Source organism: Oculina patagonica, chromosome 1 (genome assembly GCF_052425735.1).
Source record: "Oculina patagonica isolate OP01 chromosome 1, crgOcupat, whole genome shotgun sequence".
NCBI classification, from domain to species: domain Eukaryota; kingdom Metazoa; phylum Cnidaria; class Anthozoa; order Scleractinia; family Oculinidae; genus Oculina; species Oculina patagonica.
In genome coordinates, this window is record NC_135758.1 from 21,231,504 (window position 1) to 21,254,367 (window position 22,864).

A 22,864-nucleotide genomic window follows, 5' to 3' on the forward strand; every position below is an offset into this window, starting at 1 on the left:
TTTCTTTACATTCGTTGTTACCATAGCAACAGTATAGCCTGTTAAAAAACGCCCTTAATTTTAGCTTTCAGTGCCGATAACTCAAAAATGAGCTAGAGATGGCAAAAAAATATATATTTGAAAGTTTAAGATGGCCCTTACCCCCTCAGAGAGATGTTTAAAATTTTAAACTTTGTCAAAACCTTGCTGTCTCATTGCAGATGTAGCACAATGGGACGTGTTACTAGTATGGGGAAATGTTACGATTTTCTCCTTGCAACATATCGATGTCACATGTTCCCTGCAATATGTCTTTACGTATGTCCGCACCTTTAGATCTGATAATTCATAGAGACACTTATATATTTATATGATGGCGTTTTTTGTTTGTTTTTGTTTTTTTATCCTTTTTTAATTTGTGGTCTATTCTCCTCCATAATAAGATCAAACCAGCATTACCCAGCATAGTGAAGTTACCTGGTTTAGTCCAAAACAGTCTTGTTCCTGGAATAGGTCGTTCGTATTCGCCACTTGGTTTGCGCATGCCCACGGATATGTGGTCGTGGCCTCTTCCTTCCCACATAAAGGCCTCCATTAGATAAACGCGACATTTGTCGAGAAAGATTGATTGGGACATTTGCTCTGGGTACCTTGTGAAGCAAAACATAACAAAAGATCAGAAAAACAAATCAATCAACGCGCATATTTGGTTCTCTACTGTGCAGAGCTGAGAGTTCTGGGAAAATTAACATTAAATAGTCAAAACTCTGGCTATGTTGGCTTCATAAAGTATCACTTAAAATTTTTAAGCAAACGCCTAGCATTGACGCTTAGTTGACAAGATTTATGTCTATCGTCATACTTCATTATGATCCAGCTCCTTTTTTAAAAGGAAAAAAATAGCCAAATAATAAAATTTTCTCACGGACTTAAATGCACATTTCTTTATGTTTTTGACATTTTCAGTTATTTTAGGCTACAACTAAGCAGAGCAGACTCCTTCATCCATGCCTAAAAGGAAATGGTAATTAGAGGAGAGGAAGGAATTCTTTAAAAAATAAGGCATTTAGTTGCAAAAAACAGCAATCTGGTACGTAAGTATGCCATCACGCCACTAACCGGTTCCATTGACGATGGCGAGTATATCTTTTTACGGTAGCAATTGGTTCCTTGGTTACACGCTCCTCAGCTTTTATGTCGTCTTCTTCAACGACACTGTCATCATGCTTCCACAACTCACACAAATCATCACACGACATGTAAAACGTATACTTGCCGCTTTCAGGAACCTATAAAAAAACAATAACTTTGCTGAAAAGCAGACTTTGAGATACGGTCAAAAACATTGTTTCTTTAATTTTCAGTCTTTGTTACAGAAAGTATTATCATTAACTCACCCCAAGGTCAAAAAATGAACGTCCATAATCTAAGCACTAATACTTTTTTTCTTGAACTTGAACGGTTTATGAGTCAACCTCGTTCCCAGGTCTGGGGTACATGAGTATTACTGTATAGCGCATTTCATTGAAACGCTTTAAATGACATTATTTTTGAAATAGGGAACCAAACGCCACAATTTAAGATCACTTTTTTCTGGTTTTGCTATCTAGCATTTATCTTTACTTAAAATAATAAAAAATGTCTCTTCGTATTCCTAAGTTTAACTAGAAGCTGTATGCTAAATTGCGCTGCGACGTTCGTGGTAAATGATGACGTTGAAATGCTGTTTGTTTAAAAACTTTTTATGCCAAAATACCTGCAAGTATCCTGTCAATCGTTGAATGTAATTGCTGTCCACATTGACTGGTGCATCGAAATCCCTCAGAATGATCCGGCTTTCAACTGGTTGCTTAAAGGCAGGATTTTCACGCATTGTGGATGATTTTGTTGAGTCGTAATTTACGCCGTACCAAACTTCACGTAAAACGCCGTGGGCGTCAACGACAGACTCTACAACAGAAAAAGTGAGAAAGAACTCTCATAAATGCCTTTTTTAATTTAAATTATTTCGTTTTATACCTATTCGCTTTTTAATTTTGATTTCATCCCAAAGCAGCCAAGGTAAAAAAAAATGCGTCTATAGCCTCACAACTTCGGTTTGTAATCCCTCAATTTTCTTACAATGAACATTTAAAAGTTCAGCCGGCGAGACTCTGGGGCTAACAGTGAACCAAAGTTGAAACAATTATAACATGCCATCCCAGGGACATGTGGGAATCTCTCACGTTGTTCAAACTACACACTGGATATTGATGAATTTTGGAAATATGCCATCAGTCATGAACTGAGCCTGCCAGCACACCAGTTATCCTAACTTCTTGCTGCACATGCCGCATTGGTTGAGGTGTAACGGCTAGAGGGTAACTACATACTATATGTAACTTACCGATTGTTCTCACGACAACTTGGCAGAGAACTAGCGTGACATTATCTCCAGACAACGTCACTTTGACGTACGTGCCGCGCGCCGGTGGAGAACAATGTACTTTGTAGTCCTGGGCTTTCCCATACTGCAGCGATCCTGTACAAGTAGGGCCTGAACCAGTTTGCCTGGTAGATACCGTGACGTTGATAATGCCACTGTCACGTGGACAGCAATCTTTTTTATCGGTCATTTCTACAGATGTTACATAGAGTGGTTTCTTAAGGGTAACTTGCCACCATGGGTTGGACTCCTAAATGAAAAAAAAAAAAAGAATTAAAAGAGTGAAGACCTAAACAGGGAAATATTTGAAAGAAGGCACACACAAAATAAAACAATGTTAGGTTAATCCCCTAATTAGAAAAAAAAAAAACATTAACTTACTTAACCCTATTCAGACCAAGCTTTTTCTTCGGGGGGGGGGGGGGGGGGGGGGGGGGCCCCCCCCCCCCCCCCCCCCCCCCCCTCAACATTAGCCTAGACTTGGCAAGCCTTATTTAGTTATCAAAACACAAAGCCAGAAAGACCATTTTTGTGGTTACCTTCAATGAACGGAAGCAAGTGGTGTAAGATCTATCAATGGCCAGAGAGGGATGATAACGCAACAGGACACTTGAACTTTGGGTCAAACTCCGGTTTGACAACAAATCTACTGATAGGAAACAAAACAAGGGATAATCAATTCATACTAGCAAACTATTACCTAAATTAAGTTGCAGCAGTAAAATTCCGGTAGGGTTGGACTGGGGTAGTTTTTCAAAGATTTGCTGATCTGAGCTATGTCAGCGACAACAGTTGATGTCAGTTGATAAGGCCGCCAATGTTAAATTACTTCGGGTCTGTTCTCCCTTTAACTGTTAAAACATTTTAGCAACAATTGCCTAGAGACCGAAAACGTCCTAACAAATTGGCTTCAGAATCATTTAAAAGCAGGTCATAGAAACCTACCGGGTTTCTTCTGGCACAAAGGGAAAAACGTTAACCCGCAATTCACGTTCTTTATCCTGGATGAACCAGCCGATAGAACAGCGCAGCTCTGGATTTCCTTGTAAGCGGTAGGATTTCCAGACATCCATAAAGAGCGATTCAACGGGCTACCATCTATCCACACCCAATCATCGCGGGCCAACAAACCAATGTGCAAGTTGTACGGTCTTGGTTTCATTCCTTCTAGCATGTTGGAAAATGCATATCTCAAACCTTCCCGAGATATTTTGGCCAAGGTACCTCCTTCACGATTGCACTGTGCCAACGCCTGCTGCCAGTTTAGGAAATTCCTGGTATTTACAGAGAAGCAACCACCGTGGAAAGGGAAAAAGTTGGGGGTGCACGTCAAAGGTGCTGTGTACTAGGAAAAGGATGTGATCAAATTTATAGTTTGCAATCATAACGGTATTATAAAAATCTATACCGCATCTTGTTATTGCTCTGATCTAGCTCCGTTCTCTGTTTACGGTTTATTTTTCTAATTTTCAGATCTAAATGCCACATCCGGCCACCAAAACCTCAGATCAAAAAGCAAACGTTAGGCCTCTGTTTGTGTATTATATACTCCACCGGACGCTTCAATTGTGAATTTAAACAAAAAGGTAGGTTTGTTTTATTTGTTGTTGTTGTTGTTGTTTCTCGAAATTTCTCTGCTTTTTTTAGAAGATCAAGATATTCTCGTTCAATTAGGGCCTGTTTATATGGAGGAGATCTAGAGTTGTCCCTGGTAGGAGGGTTACCCTCCATACCGAACCACCCCGGGCGAAAGAGCTTTTCGTAGATTTCTTTATAAGTAGCTGCGAACCGTTTACATGAGAAATTGAAAAATTGACTCGGGGGTAGGGTGGCTTTAGGTGCAGGGTCACTCGCTTTGAAGGTAGGGTGACCCTGGGGAGCGAGCCAACTTTTTCTCCATATAATAGTTTGGTTATTTTTGCCTCGCCTACCAGGGACAAGTTGACACATACGGAGCATGCGCAAACGCTACAATCGGCAAACACAAAATTGCAGATAAATTGAAATCGAAGTGGGCAGTAAATTAGTCCAAAAAATGGTCTTGGTCGATGTTTCAGCGTTCCTGACTTTAGAAAAAGCAGCCATAATAAATGTTTCAAAACAACTCTCGCCAGTCTTTTGAACCGAGAGGGCCAAGTTTTGGCTTGGTCAACGGGACAAATTTCTCATATAAACGCTCAGCAAAAGATGGCTCGGGGGAGAGGGTAACCCTCCTACCGGGGACACCTCTCCTCCATTTAAACAGGCCCTTAGTTTTTGTTGTACATGGGACGCGACAAAAAGGGGAGTGCCCATAATTGGATTGTTCTTTCAAATAACTGAGTGATGAACTCAAGCTTTTAAGCCATGACCTATTAATTGAAAGGAATAATATACATTTTTGACCCTAGCAGAACAATCTAGTAGCTGTCCCCTGTGAAAGCACTTTTCAAACAATACACTTACTGGTCTGATTACACCGTGCTTTAACCTTAATAATTTGGTCCACCGAAAGCGCCTGATCATAAAATTGCAAGCACGAGATTTTGCCCCGGAAATGCCTCTTCTGGTCCCTGGAAGCTCCAACTCTAACATTAGACTGAGTTGCTAGTTCCAATTTTGCTCTGATAGAACTCAATAGGACAATGTTGTTGTTCACCCACACAGTTGCAAGACCTGTGTGGTAGTCATACGTTGTTCCAACAAAGTTCCACGTGTTTGCTTTGAGAACGTTGTCCTTACGCAGCTGGTGAATCTGTAAAGTTTTCCTGTCCACGTATCGCACTTCAATTCCTAGGGTGGAATGAGAGACCCACATCGAGCAACCGTACTCGAAAATCGGGCCATAGTTGTTGTCAAGATGTACCCACGCGAAAACACTGATCGAAAACCTAGCATCAAGGTCTCCCGAGTTTTTCAGTTCAATATAACTGCTACTAAATCCGCTAAAGAAGAAAGAGCCATTTGGATTACCAAAAGGACCTGCTGCAAATGTTGTGTTATTAGAAACAGCCTTGGTGGCTCCATTTGAACTCATATCCACAGTTCCATTGGTGCCACTCAGCGAAAAAAGAGCCACGGGCAGAGGAAGAGCTTAAATAGAAAAAAAAAAAACACAGACAGTAATAAATGCAGGAATTGTTTCTATGTTGAATGTTGTAGGAAGATAAGCTTTAAAGGAACCTGAGCCAAACTTAAGCCTCCAGCTTTAGTCTAATCCATTTTAGTTCTTCCCAATATTTAGTCATTTTCACATCCAATGGGTTTTAGTCATACCACAAATTTAACCATTTTTAAATTCTTTATGTTCTCATTTAGATTCTCATTTATGATTTTAACCTTCCTCAGTCATGCCACCTTTACATTGCGAAAATACAACACTCTACCTCTGTAATAAACATTTATAAAATAATTAATAAGTTAAATTGGTGGGATGCATGGCTTCCTTGAAAATGTTTATAATCAAGCTTAGTTTACTAAAGACGTTTCTCACAAAACATACCTAGCGGCTGTTCGCAGATGTATCCTGCTTGTTCCGTACAGCTTCGGTCATTCCAACGCCATCCATACCCAAGCCAGTTCAAGTTCCATCGAACGGCATTTAATAATGAACCGCATTTGCCGTCTCCGCTTGGTTCGGTCGGACCCCACAAATTAAATAAATTTGAAACATTCTTTCCGTCTGACCAGATCCAGCGTAACTTGCTGCTTAACCCAAGAAACAAATCGTGGTCACCAAGCTTCATTGCCTTCCTCTGCTTGGCTAGCAATTTCATTGTTTCCCCATTGTTAACAACGGCAAGATCAGCACCTAGTCTGTGGCATGCATTTCGTGTGTTGCGCCATTTATGAGTTGATTGGAAATGGAACAAATAACACGATTTGGTGGCTTTGTACCAACCGGGATCGCATCCAGATATTAAACTCGCACCTGCAAAAACAAAATAGTTTTAAATGTTATTTTGCCAGGTTTCACTGTCAACCTCTTTAAACAAAACCATCTTGAGTTCAACTTGCCTTATTTCATGATGATACATTTATATATGACATTTATATAGCACATTTTTCATATGTATATGCGCTTTACAAATACTGTAATTTACTGCTTCGTGCCCTACCCTTTGCCCTACTCTTTCATGACAAGGCACAGCCGACAAAGAACATAATTAAAAAACTAAGCAAACTTTATTCTTGACATTTTACCTGATTCAGTAACATTGTGGGCATAAAACGAGAAATTTAATTTTCCCTCGCAACAGTTTACAACATCGTAGTCATCAAGGCTGATCATTGGTCCATTATCACGCCTGTCAATTAAATAAATCTTCCTGGAATTTTGAGGCGTTCCCTTATTACTTAGGACGACAACATCTAAGGGGAAGTTAGTATGGATAGAAAGATCCAACTTTGAAGACACGAACGTTTGCCTGCTGGACGCTCCAGGGTAAACAAAGTACGGTGCCTCTTTCTGATTTCCTCGTGGATGTTTGAGAGTGAATCGAAACTCTTCGGAGTAGAGACTGTGTTCGGCGGGCTGAGTGGATATTCGATAGTCTTTACCCATGTAAGAGGACACGTAGTAGATTGTTTCTTCTGCAAAAATAAATAGAAATAAATTCAGCAAAGACGAAAAAATATACTTTTATCTTGTAAGGAAACTTAGACATCTAAATAAGAAACTTAATTACTAGAAGTAATCAGAGATTAGACCCAAGGTAGGTAGGCAGTGGCAAAAACCCGAGATGTTCGGCCTCCTAGTAGTATGTCTTATACCAAAGTTAGTAACTCTGCTTATTCCTCACTAAACGCAAAGAGGTTAAGTGCGAGAAAGATTGCGTGACGAGCCAAAAGAACATAATTTGTCTCCATAGTGAATTTGACAGGATAAATTGGAATTTCTCTTATTACAAGGGGTTAAGAAACTGAGAAAAAATGTAGGTTGTAGCAGTTCTTGATATGATAAAGCCCCGAGGGGTACTCCCTATAATGCCCTCTACGGGCAGGCTCCGCCTTAAAGGGGTACCTTTTTCAGGCTTCAGGTATATTAAAGAGTATGGATTTCACAAGTTTAGGTAAACGAAAGGGTATGGAAATCTGTCATTTAGATTTTTCAAAGGGCCTTTAATTAAAATATTTTGAATAGATGGAATTCATGGCTGTATTATTTCAATTTATTAAGCGCTGCATGAAAATGACAAGAAAACGTCATGTTCTAAGTCTATACCATGTCTGTCAGGTATATGAAAGGGGTACCTTTTACCATTAAAAAGTATACGAAAGGAGTACAATTAAAAATGGTACATGAAAGGGTAAGGGGTAAGAGCTCGGGGCGGAGCCTCCCAGTACAAAACCTTTTTTGGGGTCCCCCCCGGGAATAAAACAGCATTTTTCTTTGGATGAATGCTATCTTATCAAAGCCATTCAAGCGATCCATCGTGATTTTTTGCCAAAGAAGAAAAAGAACCTGAAAAAAGTACCGGAATGGAAAAAGCTCGTTGACATCAGAATAAAAGCAAAGAAAATTAAAGTCGCTCCTGGCACTCCTGAAACTCACAAGAAACTCACAAAGCAAAAAAAAAAGCCAGAAATGGAAGAGAAATTTAGAGATGAGTGACCATTTCAACCACTCCATAAAAAGAATGAATGAATTATTATGTACACAAAAATAATTATTTATTTCTCTTGACTTGTTCTCGTTTGGCACTAGACGAGTTTTAAACTTCCACAAACTTCTGGAAATCCTTTCACTTCGATTTAAAATTTCACAAAGTATTTAAAAATACAGGCATAATCCATACAGTAATCCACTACACGCTAGCCTTCGTTGCAGGTTGCAGGCGAACAAAACGTTTTTGTTTGTCTGCAGCGCAGACGAACACGCATGTAACACACATGTTACATTCAATATACAACGATTTCCTCGTCAAAACGTCTAGTGTTTCTAGGAATAACGATATATCACAAATTCAAAGAAGTGATAAAACAATTTTGATCCGTATTATACCCACTCTCGTTGCATGTAGTTCTAACAATTTGTAGTTTTGTGCAACATATATTGCAGGGAAACACGCTGGTTTACCTACGAACGAACTCCGTACGAAACTACGCATCGACTTAAGATGGATTTCCACTGACGCGTAAATATTTACGTACGTAAAACGTGCGTAAAAAAGATACGTAAGCAGATTTCCACTGTTGCGTAAAAAATAATAAAAAGCGTTTCTTTTTTACGTGTGTTGAACGTACGTAAATTCCCGCCATCCTTAATTAGCAAGTTGGTGAATAGAGTGTGATATTGGCGGACATATTGGAGGAGTGAAACAATAAATTGTTTTTCCTTTGGGAAAAAAATCATTAACATTTTTATGCAAATATCTTGTTGTTTGACTCTTCCAACATGGCTGCCATGAAAACACATTGTACCACAGGCCAGTAAAAGAAATGCGTGAATATGACCAAGAGGCATTTTATAAATACTTCCGAAAGACACCATCAGGTAAAAAAAACATCTGAGGCGACCTTGCCGGATTGCCGGTTCAAAGCCTACGTGACCTGACGCCAGGCGTTTTCTTTCACTACTGCGTTCGTGTAATTTGGTTCTGTAGTCAGTTATATAGATTATTGCTGGAAATGTTCGGACTTTCTCGATGAGAAGTACTTCTACATCTGAAAGTTTTCCCATGTAAATCGACGGCGATTAAAACAAAATGGTTTTTCACATGGTAAGTGGTGTCAAATGACAAAATCCAAAAGTATGATTGGGTAAATCACTGCAAAACCGCAGACAGCCGCGAAAAAAGTTGAACTCAGTTCAACTTTTTTGAAAACACTCGCGATCGTTACGTGCGTATACGTGCGTGTAACGTACGTAAAATCCAAGAAAAAAGCGTGGCATTGGAAATTGGACGACGTAAATTCGACGCACGTAATCGCGCGCGTAAAATTTTATTTTTACGTACGTTTACAATTTTTACGTACGTTAACCTGCGTCAACAAAAACGCGACAGTGGAAATCCACGTTTTCTCGATTTCCACTCTTTTTATGACATTCGGTGGCTTACGACAACTCTGCTACGCAATCTTGTTTTGCATGAAATCGAGGCCATCTGTGGCTACCAGTTTCCCGGCGAGACTTGCCCCTGCAAAAATTTAGCGGGTGGGGGGGAGGGCATTTTGGTGCCTTACATCTGGCTCGATTCATTCCACATAACAGTACATAGGCATACCAACTCAAAAGACACAGGACGCAAAAACAAAATTAGGCTTGCGCTCTCCTTCGTCGAACGAAGAGCGGAGAGTTCATCTTTAGTCTGTATGAAAAAGATCATTAATGAAGACTTGTGCTTTCAATTTCTTAACAAAAGTGACTGAAGACGTTTGTCCCCTTATTTAAACGGGTAGTATAGTGGAAACTTTAATAAAATCGATCACTGGGGAGCTATAATGATTTAAACTATGACGCAAAAAACGATATTTTCTGAATAAATGAAACGTCTTGACACCGTTAAATCCTTGAGATTAAAAAAGGGTCGACGTTTCACTAATTGTTAATTTAATCAGGGAGGGAAGGGGGGTGGCAAGACTGGGGACTGCGAACTGAGGACTTGCTGTCATGAAGAGAAAATGCAGGCGAAGCTACCCTTAAACGGGATCATTGCGAGGACCCTTTTCCCACTACTGAAGAGTGTCCGCTACACTGTATGTACTCTGTACACTGTACACTGTACTACTCTGTTAGTAAGTACCTGTTTGTTGACAAGTTCCTCTTTGAAACGAAAAGTCGTCCAATGCTGCATCTCCAAAATAACTGCTCCCTCTTATGCCTTCGATAATTATCTAGGTGCATGAAGGACAAAGCGTAGCAAAAACATGATCACGAAACATAACAGCAATATCCTACGGGCACAAGACAATCAATCAATCAAATCAAATAATAGTTTTTCAACTAATAAATTTGTGGCCCTCTTAAATGTATTAAAAGTTTAAAATCTACGGTAAACAATAATCTAAGTAAGTAATTTAAGTAAAAAAATTAAAAGCTAAGCTACAGTGTTAATCTAAAAATTATTACTTAAAGATCTTAATCCAAAAATTATTATAAAAAAGGAGTAAAAATCTTATTCTTGAGCTGACTTAATTTAAAAAAAATATATATCTACAAAGCATTCTTAAGGATATTTACAGATGAACAGGCGCGCAACTAAAGGGGGACGTGATTCCAACATAACATGTACAGTTAATAGTCGTTGAAGAAAACGTGCAACCTCCCTCTTTTTCTTTATTAAATCTTGTCGGTAAAATGGTAAAATAAGCGCCCCATGTATTTTGAGGTCAATTCGACGTAAGTACTTATATCCTTTTTGCTTGAATTGACCGTGTTTATCGTGACCGTGTAATAGAAATTATTTTTTACGAAACTAGTATTCACAACTTACTTGATAATTTGAAGTCTCGTTGATGCTTACTCGCCCTTGTATCCAGCGGTTGCCGCGATTCTCGGACTTCAGCCAAATCGGTTTAAACGTGTTTGTAACCTGCATCTTTATGTATATTATAACACAGCTCATGGTGGCGCCAAACATGTGGTAGAAGAACGTCATGCATTGCGGTCCCTGCATCAATGTACTTTCAAGTCGCGCAGTGTCTCCTGGGTTTCGTGGACGGGAAGTCTCGATATAAATGTACATACCCTTCCCTAGGTTACAAAGAAATAGTGTATTGCCGTAAGACAGCGCATAGTTTGAATTTTATGTGAAATGGTTTCAACAGTGACTTTGAACATTTATTCAATTTTAATTCGGTTAATCTGCTATTTGTTAATTTCGAGGTATTTCCGGTCATCGTTCGTGACTGTATTTTAAGTTCATAGTTGCCTAGTCTCTCTCTGTCTCTCTCAACAAGACAACCATCTTGTAACGCTTTCCAACCGAAGTGTAATATAGTTGAGTTCAAATCTTTGTTGTATTTACTGCTTCCCCACATTTTAGCTGAGAGTAATATCTCCGCAAGTAAACGTAGTGAACGCGCAAGAGATATTTGTACGTACATAAAGATAAATTCATATATCCAATCGTCCATCCAATGTTTACGGATGAACTTTTTTGTCCTTTTTTGCCTTGTTGTATTCGTTAACCCTATTCAGACCGGGGGGTGGGTTTTGAGGCCCGCGCTTACTTTGAACGCTTATAACTTTTTCAATATTCAATCAAACCCTGCCAAACTTTGTGAGTTTATCTAAAATTGGTAGGATGAATGTTGTGTCAGAAAATTGATATAACCATGGTACGGCATTTTGATAGGCATGTTTTCCCAAATTTGTAGTTTTCGTGTTTCTATTAATGAAAATTGACTTAAATGCAATTAATTTTTACCTTTTTACGGTTTTTTAAAGCACTTTTTTATTGATTTTGTGTACATTGCAGTGATTTTGGGTGGTTTTCTGGCATTTTGGAAAAATGTTGATATCCAAGATGGCGGATCCAAGATGGCGGCTGTTTTGACATCATGATATAATTGTCACATGATGTGACGTCATCACCCCGCGTGACGTATACCAAAAGAAAGATGTTCGGGATACCATACATCCTATAAGTTTCATTGTGATTGCTTAAGGTCGCGCAGGACCCTTGCAGTCATTATGTATGTATTTATTGAAAGAGTATGCACGAACTGCGACGACTGAATATTCATGATATTATTTTCTTACAGTTCTTTGTACAAGTAATTACGCGCTATTGTTCTTAGCTTTGTGTCTCGTGCGCTGGGACAAAGCGAATTATCATAATTATATTCACAGCTTTGAATATAGCACACGTTGTTGTAAACATTTGAGTCGGAAGGTCTTCGGAAGCCTAAAAACCTGCAATTTTTTGTGTCCAAGTTTTCTCCGCCGATATAGACTTTCAGGAGTTGATCTTCGAGGAACACAAACTTGGAGTATTCTTTTGTGTTCTGACAAGAGCGAATTTTGAAATTTCCTTCTCAAAATGAAGGTAGCTCGTTTCAAAGTTTAGATTTCACATTTCTACTCTCTTTAAAGCCATAAACTCCAAGCAGTTTATAAAATCGAAAATTTCGTTCTTGTCAGAACACAAAAGAGGTTATGATTTATCACTAGGTTATATAATCATTTAATCCGGTGCGCTGTTCTAGCTGAAAACTTGGACACAAAATCGCATTATCTGCAGTAAAACTTTTAAGAGCTTGTAACATCACAGTCAACGGTCATCTCTCAGTAAAAAGACAATCATGATGTAATTCCATCATCCCCTAAAATCGTTGATAAATTTTAGAGGAATCGATGTTCAAAATAGCGAATTTAACTTTTCAAGATAGCACCCCGTCAGGAAATTTGGCTAATGAATTTATTAATGAGCAAGGGTCCTGCGCGACCTTAAATATTCTGTAAGTTACATAGGGTTGATTCCGAAGCCCTCTTCCCCCCCCCCCCCCCACCCCGGTCAGAGAAGGTCGAAAAAAGCCCGGTCTGAATAACGTTATGGCTTGAGTTTACAAATTACTTTACTTATTATGGATTTAAGTTGTGTTTTTATACCTGAATGATCGCTGGTCGGTCCTGTATTGTCATTGCTTGGAGTAGGTCCTTGCCAAAGCAGCCAATCAAATTTGTCAGTATATTTGTCATTGGACCAATTACAGAACGTGTTCTGATCAAAGGTACAGTTCCCTAAAATAAACAAAACAACATGAATTATAAGCATGTGACTCATTATAAGCAAAAGTGTTGTCTTCAAAGTAAATATCGTTATTGGTACTTTTTTGATAAATAAGGAAAGTTATAAAATTTGAAAAGTTTGTCCGCTGTTGGTGTTTTATTTTGGCACTCTCAACGAGGTTTGAACCTTTCTTGCTTCGCTTTTCTAAAGCAGGGATCTAACATTGCTAACATATTGTATAATTTCCCGAAATTAGAAAATGTTTAGGAGAATTTTTGTAAATTGTTTACCTCAGAAAGTATGCAGCTTATCAGCTGACTGACGGGAAAATTATTTTTAACGTCAACACGCTGATCGAATCGGAATCATGTCGAGCTTAAGTGGCAGTTTCTCTTAAAGCGGTCCATCGCATTTCGGGTCGGAAAATAGTTTTCCCTCAAACTTTGCCCAGTGAACTATCTTAGGTTGTAAGTAAATGCAACGACTTTAGTTTTTGGAAATACGTTAAAATATATTTTTTAGAGCTCTCAACAGTAAAGGCTGCAAAAGGCCTAATTTTGAGCTTGGCCAGAACGAGAAATTTCATAAGTTGACGAGCTCGCCGCTCAAAAAGAACCAAACGCACCAAATTATTATTATTATTCCTAAGTTAAGTGGTTCTTCAAAGGTTGGAAACGCATGTTAATTTTGATATATTTTGATTTACGGGTCCGTGAAAATTTAAATAACAGCAACCGTTAGATCGCTTTTTGTAAACATGCAAAAGTATGGTGTCTTCGCCGGCCTTTATTTCACGAGTCCAGACCAGACCATTCTAAATTCGTACTGAATCCTACTAAACAGATGTTAGGAAGCACAGAAATATAAAAATACCTTGCACTTTTTATCTTCCTTTGCCACAGCGACTTGGAACATTTCGTGCTTATGCGAGTAAGTAAGCTCATTTGCATAATGTGTATGACATACTCCCTTTGAAGAACCATTATCCCAATACGGCCCTGGCGCATGGTTAAAGAGGCTTAGTGTCACTGACTTAAAAAGATTTTTGAACAGTCAAAATTTTTATTTGTGTCGTAGGAAACCTTCAAATAATTGTCCATTTATATCTTTTCCCCCTAGATTAGATGCCATGCATTTAAACAAGTATGTATGTGTTGCTTTGGCAAAGATCTGTTTGCTGGGATAATAAGAGACAAGAATACCATTTGGCAGATTTTGGCAACGGGTGCGGCCGTTTGTTTTTTTTTATATCAAGGATAGAAAGCTTAAAATATGTAAACCTTAAAGTATTATCTCAGCAAAGGTGGGGAAGAGCCCGCCAACCCAGAACGGAGGAGGCGGAGGTAGGGGAAAATTTACTTCACTTGATGACAGCCATTAGCGAAAGAGCGATGTAACCGCGCTTTCTCACCTAAGAGCCCGCGAAAATGTAGCCGGAAGTAATATTTGGAGGAAAGTTCAACGGAAGCTGGAAAAGACTTACGTAACAAGTTACAAAAATCCATTTATTTTTATACCTTAACCGAGATAATTCTCGCGCGCTGATTGTTCCAAAGTTATGGTCGATGAAAGTATAGACCATGAAAGTGACGTCAGATCACGCCACGCACACGCGCGGGATAAAAGATGTGTAAGTTTAGTCTCCATGAATTAAAGCGAATTTCATTTTGTTTTGTTTGGAATCAAGTACGCATTTGTTTTCGGAATTCAGGATGGACTTCTGCTCAGGTGATCTGTGGTCGATGAAAGTATAGACCATGAAAGTGACGTCAGATCACGCCACGCACACGCGCGGGATAAAAGATGTGTAAGTTTGGTCTCCATGAATTAAAGCGAATTTCATTTTGTTTTGTTTGGAATCAAGTACGCATTTGTTTTCGGAATTCAGGATGGACTTCTGCTCAGGTGATCTGTCAACAGAACATTAACCAGGCTTTTGAATTGTTTGTCTAACTGAGAAGAACAGTGCTAGCGAACCGGCAGGGACTCAGCGAACTGTCGACATTCAGTGAACGAGCGCTTCTTCAGAGAGAAAAATAATCTTGCTCGCTTATAGCAACAGGAACAGACTCAAAGCGAGAATAAAAGGTAATTAAAATTGTTATTCTTTGAATTCTTGTTCATCTTCTTTTGTATCATTGTCGTTTTAACGTGTTGGGAATTTCTACGTCCGCCGGCAAAGTTTCTTCACGGTCAGGCATCGCTTTTGATAAATACTTGTTTGAGTATAAAACAAATCGACCACATTTTTTCATGATCTACACTCTTATAGACCATAGAAATGACGCCATAAAATGTTCAAAACTTTGCAGTGAAACCACTCGCCTTCGGCTCGTGGTTCCACTTGAGTTTTGAACATTTTCTGACGTCATTTCTATGGTCTATTTACCTACTAGAAGATGGTTTTCCATGTTCTTTAAGAAAATAATGCACGCTTGAGGTCTATAAAAGCTGCTAGTGGATGCCCGAGCCGTAAGGCGAGGGCATTCAGCTGCTTTTCTAGACCTCAAAAGTGCATTATTTTCTTATAGGACATAGGAAAACCATCTTCTAGTGGGTTTAGAATATAGCATTAAAAAGAGCACAGAACGTACAAGACTCGCGGCCGCTCACGGCGGCTCACGGCATTAACAAACGCACATAACATCGGTAAAAGTGAAAGTTTAGTTTATTCTTTTCTTTGCATTTGGCGGCTTCTTTATAAATAAACCAAGATACCATCTCATTCATATTTCCTATTTATAGTCCTTTCTCCGACTACCAAAAGATTCTCACAAAGCCGACAAATCTAGTTGAAATATTTACGCATTTAAGCCTACTTCAATTTCATTAAAAAGAAAAATTTCCATGCGTTCGTTTCGCAGCAAGTTTTTCAAATGCCTCTAATTTCGATTTAAAAAGAACAAAAGTAGAGTGTTCCGTCTTCAGATTGTGGCTAAAAAGGTTTCTTACCTCAAAGAGAGGTAAGAAGTTTCTAGAGTCCGGCTTGTTTTGCTAAATAATTTCCAATCAATTTCGGCAGTTCACGGCAAAATAGTGGCGTACACAACTCCAAAGAAAAACAACAAATTTCAACGAGTTTTTCTTCATATGTCGCTTCCTTTGGCACTGTCTTACTTCCATTTAAGCGGGTAAAACGTTTCTGATAAAAACTTGCTGCTTTAAAGCAACATTTAAACAACAAAACAAGAGAATAGAGGCGAAGTCGACGAAGACGCGATCGTGCGTTCAGCGAAATTCGACAAACAATTCGCACATTCGGGGTACCGGGCTTCTATAGTTTTCAGCTATGTTCTATAAAAATTAATGCCCGCTAGAATTCCATCGCGCGTATACAGCGGCTATATTTTAAAACAGTGTAGACCATGAAAAAATGTGGTCGATTTGTTAATTGGAAAATATATCCTTTTTATTAAAAAAAATAACATATTAGAGTACTGGACTGCTTTTAAGCATCCTTGGCTGCAGATGGCTTGGGTGCTAATGAATTGCAACTTGAATAATTGGGGCTAAACTTTTCAAGTTGTTTCCTCGCGTCTCCAAAAAAAAACGATATTCTTAGCCAAAGTTTCATTTCTATCCACAAATTAAGGTTATAACTTCCTTTAGATGCTTACAGATTATGTTTTTTCATGGATAAGTTCCCTACCGCTAATTTCAGTAGAGTTTAGACCAAGAAATCTGCGAAATCCCCTGTTACATAGCTTTTGAATGATAAATGTATTGAACTAGTCTTGCACTCAAGTTATTTTGAAAAAAAAAATACTGGCCTTTGAGTATTCTTCTGCCTATATACATATTTACGAGCAACTGACAAGAACTAAATAACAGCTGCGTCGAAGAAGCTACCTCTTGTGAGCTTGTAACAAAAGAAAGTTTAGCAAAATATCTTCTTAAATTTGGTAATGTTTTCAAATACGCTTTGAAAGTTCACTACAATTATTACAATATATCTGCTAGGGTGACCAGGATATTTAACCAGCTTATTAAGCATGGATCTCCCATTTGCAAATGCGAAACTTCTTTCTATTGGCTTAGCTGCCGTTTGACAGTTTTGACAGAAAACTAAAGCAATTAAAGTTATAGTAATATATTGAAAGCAAGAAATTTGTTACTGTAAGTAAAATGTTGTAGTTTAAAGAAAAAAATATCGTAAGCGAGAAATAAATATTTTTAAAAGGACTAATATACTAAGATATCATCGCAGAAATAATATTAATATTATATTTTATAAGAAATAACATTTAAAATCAATAAAACAGACTCTGAAGTGAAAATAATTTGTACAAGCAGATGCCGAAGGAAATGATTTTTTCTTCTCTTTAATTAGTTGTTGTTTTATAACAATTGATTGCAAATTTATGAAATAATGCAGCTAGGGATAAATTGCTTTTACTCATCAATGCAAATACTTAATAATTGTTTTGTTTTGTTGCACGCCAAAAAGTGAAAACTGTTTACAAATTAAACCTGTATATTCGTTTAAGATCCAGATGAATATTTTAAATAAATACCCTGGTTTATCCGTTACCGTTTCATTTGTATCTGAACATGCAAATGTTGTAAGTACAAAGGACAAGAATATGGTAAACAATATTGAAAAATTGACACAATCCATTAATAACACAATAAAAACTTGAATTGTTTTCCAACTATTAACTTTCCCGTGTGAAAAATTAAATGAATTTCACACAAAAAATTGTTCATTAACTTACCAATCTCGAAGGGAGAACTTACCTGTTAGATCTTGCGAGAATTCACCACTTATTCCAAACAATGCATACGTTACAAGTACCAAGTATGTTTTATGGAAAAATATCATCATACAATTCTTGTATTGTGCGCGATCTGAGAAGATAAGAGTAAATATAATGGTATTTAAGTTTCGTGCTGTCAATTGCCGATAAGTATTCCAGAACCCAGGTCAATTTTCCTTGAAGTGTTAAATGTTAATCTTTTTTCCATACCAAAGTAGGATGAAGAAGATATTATCAAGCAAGACAACAGTTCACATCGGTGCAAGAAATGGTCTAAAAGCAACAACCGAACATTAACAGAAGACAGGTTATTAACAACACAGGGTCACCTGTGTTGTATGTCACACGCATGCTTGTCACAAAATTAATATTTAACAATAACAAAGAAAAAATAAAATTATAACTGAGGTACAGCTTGGGTTTGTTTTAATGTAGCCAAGTTTTTTTCTTTTGAAATCTCACATAATTTTTTGCTGGACTGTTATCTTTAAAATGGAAAGTTGAAGGGACTCGAGAATTGAAATCAAGACGAGGTGAATGATAGGCGTGGGAGCAATGGCATAGACCTTGCAAGTAAGGTTGAGGATATAAAAGTGATGAATGAAAACATAAAATAACAGGTCCGCAACAGATACGTAAGGCTTCACTGTACGCAAAATTCCGCAGTTTCGAGCACGGCACGCCAGCCGAGAGCGGGCACCTTCCGATTTCAAACGAGTTTTTAGTTTTCTATCAGACGCTTTACCCGTTACTTGTGGCGTCCCTCAAGGCAGCGTACTCGGGGCTCTGCTGTTTAGTATCTATGTAAATGACCTTCCAGCAACCAGCGAAAGTTGTTCAACCGAATGCTACGTGGATGACACCAAACTTCTTTTGTCTTTCAAAGTTGGTGATGCTGACGAAGCAAAGGACACTATCCAAAAAGATTTACATCTAATCCGTAACTGGTGTTTTGATAATTGTCTTCTGCTTAACCCTGAAAAGACAAAGCTCATGATCTTTGGCAGCCGCCCGATGATCCGTAGACTATCTGATTTCAAGCTTTCGCTGCTCGGAAAGGAACTCTTGCCGTCAGAGTCCATCAAAGATCTTGGTGTAACATTCGACCCCACTCTGTCATTTGAAAACCACATTTTAGCGACAGTTTCATCCTGTATGAGTAAATTAGCTCAGATTAATCGGGCAAAGCACGCATTTAACTCCGACCTATTAGTGACTATCATCAACGCGCTCGTTTTCAGTAAGTTGTACTATTGTTCTACTGTATGGTCCAGCACCACTGCCTGTAATGTGCAAAAACTTCAACTCGTTCAGAATTTCGCTGCTCGGATAATTAGTGGTACATTCAAATTTGAGCATATAACTCCATCACTCAAGAATTTGAGGTGGCTTCCCGTGAAAAAGCAGCTTTACCTCCGAGACGCTGTTTTTGCATTTAAGTGCATGATGGGCTGTGCCCCGACCTATCTGACTTCGCAATTTGTCAAAAGGCAACAAATATCAAGCAGAACCACAAGAAATTCACAACAACTGAATATTCCCCTGTGCAAAACCACTGCTGGCCAGAAGTCATTTTATTACAGAATAGTAAAGCTATGGAACTCTTTAGACAAAGACTTAAAACTATGCAAGAGTCATACAATTTTTAAGAAAGCTCTGAAGACAAAGCTTCTCAGCGAGTTTTTAAATTATTTTTTTTTTTTCTTATTTCTTTCATTTTTCTTTCTATTTCTTTTTATTTTGTTTTTATAATATATAACTAGTGTACACATTTAAAAATTTTACATTTTATGCAACTTCATGTATTGTTCACTGAAAAACCTCTTTAGGAGTGTTCAATAAAATTTTATCTTATCTTATCTTATTTTATCTTTCTGAACGTGTTTCTTTCACATGAGACTTCATCTTAGTAATATCCAAGTATATAAGATTCCATAGTCGAGCGATAACGATAGCAATTGAAGCGGACCTATGAGGGAACAACATCGTTAAAATAAAATGACGATCACCTTATCGTCTGAAGACGCGTACCAAAGCCGGCCAATAGAAGTTTTCTTTACTCTCAGAAACGAAATAGCATCTTCAACCTTCATCATTACTGATTACAACGGGAAGACTCAAACTCGGTGTTTTTAATCGGGATTCGTTTCAATCTACGCGACTGACAACCATGCATCAGTGTCCAGTCATTTATGACTAATTCCCACTCTCTGAGGGTTTCTCTACCTTGCTAAAATATTATTCCAACCTGATGAATAAAACTTCAAATCTTGTCAAATGAATTGGAGAATCAATTTGCAGATGGTATAAAAAAGCACAAGCTGTTTTCGTTTCGATACTTCTTTTGAAATTCAGTGAATGGCAAAATTACTCAGTTATAACGAAATTTATAACGACACCCGTGTTCAAAAGCGTCATTTAATAATATTATGTCTTTATCTGTTCCTCTTCTCATCTCAATTTTGACTCCCAGAAATATGCCTTCAAAGAATAATTTATTTCTGAGAATGACAGCAGTAAAATAGAAAGCAAAGGGGCGAACGGTTTGTCTATTAAACCCCTGATGTCAAGTTCCTAGTATCGTTCACAATACTGCATTTTGGCGAGCGTTCCAGTTATTTTTGTGTCGGTTGTGAATTATAATTAGGACAGACCATGACTGCGACACTGAATCGTTTTATAACTAAAACATCTATCTTTTACTACCCTTTCCTACAGCTTTTGTCTTGTAAATTCGGTACAAAATAATTACATATGATACCGAAAACTGAGAACCAAACCGTCAAAAACTAATACAATTCGTGTTGTTCATTGTAGCAAAAGCGTACAATTCAAATTCTCATTTTTAATTTTGACAAGTTTGCACTTGCAGCATTAAACTAAGTCAATTGGTAGAAGAATGACTACGATACTTCATAGCTGAATCAAAAACTGAAAAATATATCATTTTAAATACCTGAAAGATGATTTTCAGTTCAGCACGGTCGTCGTGAACTCTTTTAACTATGGGTGTATTTTGCCATCGCTCACAAATGAAACTGCAAGCAACACATGTAGGCTACTAATTTATTCAAGACAACATCAATTCACAAACAAAGCCAAGTTAAACACCTCACAGCTGTATATTGGTTACCTTAGACCCGGGCCAAACGTCGAATTTCACATGAGTCGAACCCTGTGAAGTTCGGCGTTTGGCCCGGGACTAAACCTCATCAATGTGAAAAATGCACGCAGTTACAAATTTAACGTCGGTTTTCAGCTCAAAACACTAATAATACCAGTAGAATTACGAATTTATATTGTGTCTAAAAAAAACCAAACATTTTATTTGATATGTTAATAACTCATATCGTTATAAAGCGAGGTGGTGGTATTCACAAGTTAACCATGAAAACCTGGCAAATTCTACTGTTTTGAACATATCTTTTTTTGTAACAGATTACCAAATTTACAAACTTTGACAATTTAACAATTTTGTCAGAAATTATTGCTTTGCGAAACCAATTAATTTAGAACAAACAGTAACAAGGTATAATAATTGCTTTTAGCTTTGCGGAGGTTTTAGTTTCATTTGCTCCTTTGTAATGGAAATTACCACATACTGCGAAAGCGGGAAAGTAAAACTGTCAACATTTGCAGCAATTCACTCCAAATTTTACTTGTATCATTGTTGTCCACAATAGATACTTCCGACTTTTAATATGGTTAACTACGAATCATTTCACGATTTTCATGAAACAATTTCCTCTGAATTCAACATATGTACATCATGAGGACCCGCATAGGACATTTTTCTGTTCGCTGTTGGAAGCCAACGTTGCTACAGACGCCATATGTAATTATATAGCAGAATCGCAAAAATGTGTGAATCCTCGCAGTTGGAGGTGAATCTCATCTTGATTGACAATTTCAGCGTAATCACAGCTTGCATTCTATTTGGTTTTTATTTTATTTTTTAACAGAGAAAGATAACAGTTGTACCAGTAAGCGGGATAGCTAAATTATAACGGATTATACTGATCAGTGTACAGTTCTAAAAATCATTTAAAACAATGTTTAAATCTGTTTATCGTTCACTTTGGTTCATTTCACGCAGCGAAGTTACTGCGACACGGCGTGAAGCCGCGATTGGAAGTTTTTCTGGAAAACAACGCGTGAAAAATTTAGTTTGAGGATTGATTCGATAGTAGTTATATCAATTGCTCGCTTTGTCAGTTTTCATTCTGTGTTTGCTTCAGTGACAACTGATTTCGTTTTTCTTCAATGCGAGATGCACACGTATTTAATTCAGTTTCAGTTTCTTTGTCTTCATCGTAGTCACAACCTTTTATGTTGACTGATAACAGACCTATCACGTTAATAACCGCAAGCAGAGCGCCCGCTAACGTAAACATTATCTGAAAACACAAACTGCACAGTATACTAGTAAGCGATCAAAGATATCGCAATGTTTTTGTTTGCTATTTATAAGCGCGTATCAAAAACTGTCCATGTCGCTAAGGTGTCCATCCATTATTAAATGCAGACACTCTTTCAGCTTGTCGTGAGCTGGTGTGTACAAGAATAGCGAGTATTGTGTTATGAATTTTCACGCCTCGAATAAGTTAGCTGTGCGCCAGAAAATTACCCAGCAAGTTATGGAATAACGAATAAAAAGACGCGAAAAACGTAACACGACACACTGAACCCAAAGGGGCTTTTGATCCTTTACAGCCTTTATTGGTATGAATGTAAAAACATGTTTCATGCGATCAATTTTTAAATGTCTTCGCACGAAAAACACGGAAAGAAAAAAAAAAGGTGCATTCTTAACAAGCACAATATAAAATCATGGCACTATCCAACCTCTTCAAACTCGAACTACCAAATTATATGCCGATTTCACTTAGAAGTTTTGTAGAAAATCATGGCATTAGCAAATATCCCCACATTCGGACAGCCCCAATTCCCCCTGCCCCTTAAAAACAACACCTCTTAGAGTTGGATAAAATCGGGAAATATTTCATAATTCCATAACGTTCTATAAACTCACAGAATCACGGGCGTGC

General features: G+C 37.9%; 1 protein-coding gene across 1 annotated transcript in view; it reads right to left on the reverse strand.

Moving 5' to 3' along the window:
* The window catches only part of LOC144645519 (uncharacterized), a 67,022-nt gene that overhangs the window by 38,485 nt on the left and 5,673 nt on the right, over nucleotides 1-22,864 (reverse strand). The window contains 14 exon segments of the mRNA XM_078505101.1: nucleotides 457-629; nucleotides 1,099-1,268; nucleotides 1,736-1,929; nucleotides 2,366-2,654; nucleotides 2,944-3,053; nucleotides 3,350-3,742; nucleotides 4,850-5,476; nucleotides 5,886-6,314; nucleotides 6,587-6,976; nucleotides 10,129-10,219; nucleotides 10,819-11,078; nucleotides 12,939-13,070; nucleotides 17,797-17,907; nucleotides 20,773-20,854. Coding sequence (XP_078361227.1) covers nucleotides 457-629; nucleotides 1,099-1,268; nucleotides 1,736-1,929; nucleotides 2,366-2,654; nucleotides 2,944-3,053; nucleotides 3,350-3,742; nucleotides 4,850-5,476; nucleotides 5,886-6,314; nucleotides 6,587-6,976; nucleotides 10,129-10,219; nucleotides 10,819-11,078; nucleotides 12,939-13,070; nucleotides 17,797-17,884 — 3,346 coding nt within the window. The 5' untranslated portion in view covers nucleotides 17,885-17,907; nucleotides 20,773-20,854.